Source organism: Mustela lutreola, chromosome 7, assembly GCF_030435805.1.
Source record: "Mustela lutreola isolate mMusLut2 chromosome 7, mMusLut2.pri, whole genome shotgun sequence".
Lineage (NCBI taxonomy): Eukaryota > Metazoa > Chordata > Mammalia > Carnivora > Mustelidae > Mustela > Mustela lutreola.
Genome location: NC_081296.1, coordinates 56,519,293 through 56,527,801, shown reverse-complemented (window position 1 = coordinate 56,527,801; position 8,509 = coordinate 56,519,293). Strand labels below are relative to the sequence as shown.

General features: G+C 43.9%; 1 protein-coding gene across 1 annotated transcript in view; it reads left to right on the top strand.

Annotated features, from left to right (window-relative positions):
- The first annotated feature begins 294 nt into the window (after positions 1–294).
- The window catches only part of RPGRIP1 (RPGR interacting protein 1), a 37,163-nt gene continuing 28,948 nt past the window's right edge, over positions 295–8,509 (top strand). The window contains exons 1-7 of the mRNA XM_059180957.1: positions 295–616; positions 2,657–2,817; positions 3,232–3,375; positions 3,842–3,992; positions 6,446–6,898; positions 7,061–7,212; positions 7,659–8,001. Coding sequence (XP_059036940.1) covers positions 376–616; positions 2,657–2,817; positions 3,232–3,375; positions 3,842–3,992; positions 6,446–6,898; positions 7,061–7,212; positions 7,659–8,001 — 1,645 coding nt within the window. The 5' untranslated portion in view covers positions 295–375. The remainder of the gene's footprint in view (positions 617–2,656; positions 2,818–3,231; positions 3,376–3,841; positions 3,993–6,445; positions 6,899–7,060; positions 7,213–7,658; positions 8,002–8,509) is intronic.

Sequence of the window (8,509 nt, the reverse complement as noted above, 5' to 3'; positions counted from 1 at the left end):
CATTTCTCTGAAAGCTTATTTAAGTAACCTCTGCACCCGGCATGGGGCTTGAACTTACAACCCCTCCATCAAGAGTCATGTGCTCTTCCGGGTGATCCAGCCAGGTGCCCCTGTTCCTCGTTTTTAATTCAGTAGGCCTGAGAATGTCTTGGTACACAGTACCTGAAGAAAACCATCATGCTGGAGAAGTTCCTTGGGAGATTGATGGGATTTGGGTTGTTTGCTCATTGGGATATCTGAGACCCAAACAGAAGTGATACTAAGGAACTCCTCAATAGGGCCGAAAAGTTCCAAGGCAGTTGGTAAATGACAGTTACAGAGAAAGCGGGGACAGAAAAACATGTAGGGGAATGAATGATGCGCTAGGCCCAGGAGATGCTGAAACTGTGTAATAAAGCCATCACGTCACATACCTTTGAGTATTTATCTGACAGCTCTCTCCTCGCTCCTTACTTGCTTCCCATTTTCAGCATGTTGGACAGCAGTAATCAGCCTCACTGGAGCACTGAGCTGGCAGGAGAACAGCTACAGCAGAAAGTCTGTCAGTTGCAGGACCAGCTGGACGCTGAGCTGGAGGAGAAGAGAAAAGTCTTACTTCAGCTGTCCAGAGAGAAAGGTAGGTCAGGCTGTGAAGACCTTTTCTCAAGTGAGGCATCTTCTACGTCTAGTGTGGGAGAAGGGAACTTGGGTCAGCATTTCTCCAATCCCCTCACCTGATTCTGTTTTTGTGTGGATCAGGGATAACTAGAATAAGAACACTGGCAATCAGATCCGATTTAAATCAAGAAAGCATGACACCTACCTCACATGCAGAAGTGTTTTTTTTGTTTGTTTTTGTTTTTTTTAAGATTTTATTTATTTATTTGACAGACAGAGATCACAAGTAGACAGAGAGGCAGACAGAGAGAGGAAGGGAAGCAGGCTCCCCGCTGAGCAGAGAGCCCGACGCAGGGCTCGATCCCAGGACTCTGGGATCACGACCCGAGCCGAAGGCAGAGGCCCCAACCCACTGAGCCACCCAGGCGCCCCTATGCAGAGGTTTTTATATGTAAAGTTTTCATTTGAGAGGATGACTACTCTTAATTTTATTGTTTTTATTTATTTACTTGCTTTCTAAGGGAGAGAGAGAGTGTGTGTGTGTGTATGTGTGTGCTGGGACAGAGGGAGAGGGAGAGAGAGAATCTTAAGCAGGCTTTGTGCCAGCACAGAGCCTGAAGCTGGGCTCAATCTCACGACTCTGAGGTCTTAACCTGAGCCAAAATCAAGAGTAGAATCGGTGCTCAACCAACTGAGCCACCCAGGTGCTCCTTAAATTTATTGTTTTTAGACATTCACTTTATTTATGAAAGTGCCTTTTATTCTTACTAATTATTTTGGAGGTGACTGGGAACCTTGCTTTTTGATTTATTTTGTTTTAACGCCTGATGTCTCAAACTGCAAAGCAAATCACTGCTCCTGGTTACCATTTCCATTTCCCCCATCTTAACTCTGAGATCATGGTAGATAGTTATTCTGAAGATTTTTAAATACTGTCAAAGAGACCTTTGTCTTACTTCTTTTTGCTAGGCTGGACCTTGATATCTAGTCATATCAAAGTTAGGTTTCATTAGATTCTAGTATATTCACATAGAAGAGTAAAGGAAAAGAAATATGACATCAAGAAAAATAGAGATAGGAACCATAAAGGGATAAAACCCAGAAGCACATGCTAAGGACCTTGTAGTATGTATGAGATACAAGTGAAGTATTATAAAGACCTTGGGTTAATCTAATCTAAACTACCCCCTCTAATGCATGCTAATGAAGTGATCACACTAAACAATGATCACCTTCCTTCCCCGAAAGACCCATACTCATCCACCCAAACACATGCATGCAGAAATGCCCAAAAGCCCATTCTCCCTCCCTTCAGGTCAGGGTGGGAGTGAGAGAGGTGCCACAGGAAGCCAGTAGCATGGAAGTCAGAATGGAGCTGGGGAGGAGTTGGAGAGATACCGGTTTGGCTGATGCTAGCAAAAAGTTTGCACTGTAGGGTCACCGGGATGGCATCTGTGTTTGGCTCAGGTCATGTTCTCAGGGTCCTAGATCAAGCCCTGTGTCAGGCTCTCTGCTTGGTGGGGGAGTCTGCTTCTCCCTTCCCTTCTTCCTCTCTTCCCCACCTCATCCCCTTTCTCTCTCTCTCTCTCAAATAAGTTAATAAATGAACTCTTAAAAAAAAAAAAAAAAGTTTACATTGTAGAACTTCCTGCCTGACTCGGTAGAGTATGCAACTCTTAATCTCACAGTTGTGAGTTCAAGCCCCACATTGCGTGTGGAGCCTACTTAAAGTTAAAAAAAAAAAAAAAAAAAAAAAGTTTGCACTAACCCAGTCAAGTGGCTTTGTTTGCTGCTGCTGGTGGTTTTGGTGTGTCGTTTTTCTTTACAGTTCTGCAGGTGTTTTTTGTTTTGTTTTTGGAGTCCAGTGTCAGCTCAGTTTTCTGGGTCAATAAAGCTGGAACCCCTTTGTAGAAATAAGACAGAATTGGCTTCTCTAAAGGTAAATTTATAAAATAAATTAAACATGAGTGGGAAATTTAATTTGCACTTGGTCCAGCTTTAAGCGTGATTACTGCTAACTAGAGAGTTTCAACTTTCTGGATGGATTTTTCTCCTCCAGCTCAAAACAGGGATCTGCAGCTTGAAGTCACCAATCTGCTTCAGAAGCATAAGCAGGAAGTAGAGATCCTCCAAAATAAAGAGACAATTTCCCAGTCTCCTGACAGGCAATCTGAACCAGCCACTCACCCAGCTCTATTCCAAGAGACTACTTCAACAGAGGTAAGAGCCTGTCTAATCAAGTAAGTCCCTTAACAGAGGGATCCCCTTTATAGTGGGATCTCTGGCAAATATCCCTGGAAGAGATGATGCTTGAGGGCAGTCTTCGGAAGGCTGTGAGATAGCTTCATGAGCTCCACACGTTTTTGCCACCCTTTACCGCTCACAGCATTTAAAATGCTTTTTCAGACGAGGACTTGAAATGATCTGCTGAAGAGCAAACTGCCATTAGAGGCTATGTAACTTATTGGGGCTACTGAACATGAGCAACTAGGGGAGAAAGCCCTTGTGAAGGGACACAGCCCCCTCTTACTCCTGCTGCTGGTATTTTATTATCACCGACAACTGCTTTGAGAATAGTTATTCCCGTGCCTCTCATATTTCTACTCCCTTTTACCCATGCTTTTCTCACGATAGCCCTGTGAACCAAAAAACCAAGAAGAAGAGAAACTGTCCCAGATGTTAAGTGAGTTGCAGGTATCGCATGCGGAGACCGTGCTGGAACTAGAAAAGACCAGAGACATGCTCATTCTGCAGCGCAAAATCAACGTGTGCTATCAGGTGCAAGAAGAGGTGGTACAGGAAGGGGGTCGATAAATGGGTACTTGGGGACCACTTCCATGCTGGGAATGAAGTGAGGCCCGAGTTTCCAGGGCTGTTGCTAGGCGGTATGCTGCCATGTGCAACACAGAATGTGCCGTCGTCTTTCGAGGCACTTGAGGACTCGCGCTTGCCCGTGGCGCCTTGGCAGTAGAAGCCGGCGAAGGGGCCAGCTAATGAAAATGGCAGGTATGAATCTTCTGGGTTCCAGTTTCCCCAGAATCAGGAAACTATTATCCTATGGCACCAATAGCACAAATGGTCCTGGAGAAGTATGTGGTGACCCCAGGATTTTTTCTAGTGGATCAGTTTGTCCTGTTAATGAGATAGTGGAGTCTCCTTTACCCGAACAAGTGCCACCTTTTTATCTGGGCCCTTTGGCGCTGGGCCACTTGGATAGAAAAGTTCAGACATCATTTTGTTTCAGGAGGAACTGGAGGCGATGATGACAAAAGCCGATAATGAAAATAAAGATCACAGAGAAAAAATGGAGAGGTTGAATCAACTGCTAGATCTCAAGAACAATCGTATCAATCAGCTGGAAGGTATTTTGAGAAGCCATGGCCTCCCGCTATCCGGCAAGTCTTAGTCCTTTGTTCTCATCTTGGACCCGTCACATAGCTAATGCCTGTGCTGCTTCTGTGCACCTGCCTGGAAGGCGGCCCTTTGTGTCTCGGCATAAGACATTTCCCTCCTGTTCTTTGTCCTGCCGTCTTTGGTGTTTTCAGACATGGTTAACGGCTTCTTTTCCTCTTTCGTGTCAGTGTCTTCCTCTGATTCCTCTGGAGAGTTTCAATAGGGTCTAGCAATTGCTAAATCTGTTTTGAGAGTGGAGAGCATATCACTGTCAGCTCCCAGGGTGGTGTAACACACTCCCTCTCTCAAGATTTTTTCCTCAACCCAGGCCAATATAGAGCTTTATCATTCATCTTTCATCATTCTTTTCCGTGGCTTGTCTCTAAAAGTCTCTGAATTCTTTGTTGCAGTTTGAGGATGTTGACGTGACAGGGCAGCTGGCCGGACACTTACGCAAATTTCAAAGTGTGGTACTTCCTTCATTTAGTAGAGTCACTGTTGACCAGGAGCTGGTCTCAGTCTCACCTGTCAAGAATACTGGCTTTGTTATTAGACTCATTTTTCAGAGACCTGACTCATACTAACCAAATTCACCAAAGATCGATATTTAAATCAGAATGTTCATTTATTATTTTATAATAGTGGTTATTTCATTGCTGCCATGAGAATATCTAGAACTACTGTTCAGGGCAGCCTTCTCTCTGGAAAGCAGAATCAGGAAGCAGCTCACATAGTGAGCATGGAACTAGAGTAAAGGGAGATGGGTCATGCTGGGTCATGATTTATCCATGCCAGGGCGAGTCTGTTAAAAAGTCACTGCCATGTAACAAAGGAAATCCTCCCTTGGATTGAAATTCTCATGTTTTCACATTCAGGGTCTTTTTCCTGGGACAGTGCAGGATAAATACTCTTTATCTACATCTGAAGACTCATTTGCTTTAACTTATAGTTCTTTCATTCCTGGTAAGATCAAAGAGTTTTTCATATGTTTACCAGTTATTTTATTGTGTCTTTTGAGGATTGCCTGTTTCTGTCCTTTACCTGTTTCTTGATAGCATTTTATTCATGTGTAGAATTTCTTTATATGCTAAAATTATTAGCCTTGGGTCATGTAATGCAAAACTTTAAGTCTAGTTTAGTTATGTTGAGAACATCAGTTAAGAAACCATTAATCTAATCTTTGTGTTCCATTTATTTTGGGCAGGAAAACATTCTGATGTATTCAAAGTATTTTTATTCTACTACATTGACTCTTAATATAGGAATTTCATCATTGACACATTGTGATGATTCAGATACTCCCCACTTTGAAGCAGAGTATATATCAGAGTTTCTGACTGGTGGATATGGGAGGTAATGCACAGATTTGGTAGACTGCCTTACATATCTTTTCATCCCTTTGCCAATATTTTCAACCTATTTCCAGGAAGTTTCCTCTCCAACTTTTTACTCCATTACTCTTTGACTTAAGTGGATTTTTTTCTTTCCTTTTTTTGGCCACCTTATGTTGGAACCAAATTCTTTTTTTTTTTTCTTTTCTTTTTTAAAAAAATTTTATTTATTTATTTGACAGACAGAGATCACAAGTAGGCAGAGAGGCAGACAGAGAGAGAGAGGAGGAAGCAGGCTCCCTGCTGAGCAGAGAGCCCAATGCGGGGCTCAATCCCAGGACCCTGGGATCATGACCTGAGCCGAAAGCAAAGGCTTTAACCCACTGAGCCATCCAGGCACCCCTGGAACCAAATTCTTAAGAGAATGAAGATTCTTTTTTTTTTTTTAATATTTTTATGTGTTTATTTGACAGAGATCACAAGGAGGCAGAGAGGCAGGCAGAGAGAGAGGGGGAGGCAGGTTCCCTACTGAGCAGAGAGCCCAATGTGGGGCTCGATCCCAGGACCCCAGGATCATGACCTGAGCTGAAGGCAGAGGGTTTAACACACTGAGCCACCCAGGCACCCCCAGAATGAAGATTCTTGTGACTGATCTGGCTAGCAGGGAAATCATTTCTTGGTAGAGCCCAATGTCATGTAGGAGGCATATGACTATAACTTGGTATTCTCTCGATCACTCACATCCCAGATTTTTGGAAATAGTCCTATTTTGTGTTTCTGGTGCTTCTCTGTTGGAATTAACAATTAATAGAACCTTGCTGTTAGATAAAACAATGACATGTAGATGAAAGTGTGCCTCCAGTGTTTTTCTGAACTTAGCATTTACTTTCCAATCATTCATTTTGTACCTTATCTCTAAAGCAGGGCATGAGTTAGTTGACCGTCAGAATTCAAAGCTCCTGGTTGCCATTCTTTTGCTTTTCCTTTTGATTTACATGGTGTCTCAAAATCATCAACAATGTGGACTTTCATCATGATTTTTATTCTCCTTCTGTCCGACTTATTTTACCCTAAGGAAGAGCTCTCTATGCTTTAATGGATGGGCAGTTTTCTTTTCCCTCTAGAACAGCTCAAAGATGTGGCTTATGGCACCCGACAGTTGTCCTTATGTCTGGAAACACTGCCAAGTCATGGAGATGAGGAGAAAGTGGACATTTCTCTGCTGCATCAGAGTGAAAATCTTTTTGAACTACACATCCACCAGGCCTTCCTGACATCTGCTGCCCTGGCTCAGGCTGGAGACACTCAACCTACCACTTTCTGTACCTATTCCTTCTATGATTTTGAAACACACTGTACCCCACTAGCTGTGGGGCCACAGCCCCTCTATGACTTCACCTCCCAGTATGTGGTGGAAACAGATTCTCTTTTTTTGAACTACCTTCATGGGGCTTCAGCCCGGCTTGATCTATACCAGGCCATAGCCAGTGAGCACCACACTCTTGCAGCTGCATGGATTTGCTTTGAGAGGGTACTGGAGACTGTGGAGAAGGTCCATGGCTCTACCACACTTACTGGTAAGTGCTGTCAGCTTCCCACAGCTCCCAGAACTAATGTGGAATTTCCCAGAGTCTATAGCTGCTCTTCTGGTGGTTTCCCATTTTCTTCCTCTGCCTTTATTCTTAATCCTTGCCACACCATCCGTATCCTCCATGCCTTTCATACCTTCTGCTATCCAGGAGCCAGTGGAGAAGACTTTGGGGTGTTAGAATACTGGATGAGGCTGCGCTTCCCCATAGGACCCAGCCTACAAGCAGGCAATAAGCGGAAGAAAGCTCAGGCCTACCTGTCAGCCAGTGTGCTTGGAGTCTGGGAGGCCCGGGAGGATAAGGTGAGAAGAAGGATGTGCTCAAGCATCTCATAGGAGCCACAGCCAAGCAGTTCATAAGAATATCTCAGTCTTCCACTCTTAATAAGTATTTGCTGAATGTGAACGAAGGAGAAAAACTGTCGTGCCACAACCAGTCCAGATTCTTTCCTTGGTCAGGCTTGGGTTTGAAATGAAATCATATGCTTGGAGCTAGCTTCCTCCCCCTGCTGTGAACAAAATAGCTTCCCTGCATTCTCTAAGATAAGTCTTGAGGGCCAAGACCTCTCTCAAATAACTATCTGCCAGAGCTAGTTTGCAGGCAGGTGAAAGTCATTAGGTTTCTCTGTGACCCAGTCAGAATTCAGCAGTTCCTTAGGTATAGGCTCTTCCTCATCAAGGGTGCTGGGGTTCAGCTACAACTCTTTCAGCTTGCCCTTTTCCTTCATCCAAGACCAACATCTTTCCAGTCCAGATTGGAGACTTGGAAGCATCAGAATGAGCTGCGGGTGGAAATCATCAGATGCTACGGCCTCCGGAGTCGGCGGCTGGGAACCCAGCCCAGTCCATACGTCATGTACCGCTTCTTCACTTTTTCTGACCATGACACTGCCATCATTCCAGCTAGTAACAATCCCTACTTCAGAGACCAAGCTCGATTCCCAGTGCTTGTGACCTCTGATCTGGATAAGTATCTGAGGCGGGAGGCTCTGTCTGTGTACGTTTTTGATGATGAAGACTCAGAGCCTGGCTCGTACCTTGGCCGGGTCCAAGTGCCCTTGCTTCCCCTTGCACAAAACAAATCCATTAAAGGTGGGAGTTCAAGGTTATTACATCTCTCTTTTCTCTGCCCAGTGTTGTCTTCCTATCTTACTTTTCTTTGATTACTTGCTTGCAACAGTCTCTTTAAAAACCTGCTGAGAGAGGACTTTAGAATATGGTCAAGAGCAACAGAGCAGAAGACCTGGTGCCTCACTAATCCTATGGAAACATTGGCTGCCTCTGTTTTTTGTTTGTTTGTTTGTTTGTTTGTTTTAGCAGCAAAAGCAAGATTCTTAAGTGGGTAGAGCCACCAACCTAAAGTCCATTTACCCATCTCTGAAAAAACCTTGTCTGACTCTAGTGATTCCTAGTATTTGTGTTTACTTAAGGCCTGTTATTTCTTATCCCATGATGAGATAGAGACTATAAGCTATGTCCTTAATACTCTCCCTTCATTTTCTTGCTTCTTTTAAGCACAAGTTAGACTTTCATGCCACATCATGAAAAATTTCTTGAACCTTTTTTCCACCAATATGGAGCTGACATGAACTTAGGAAGG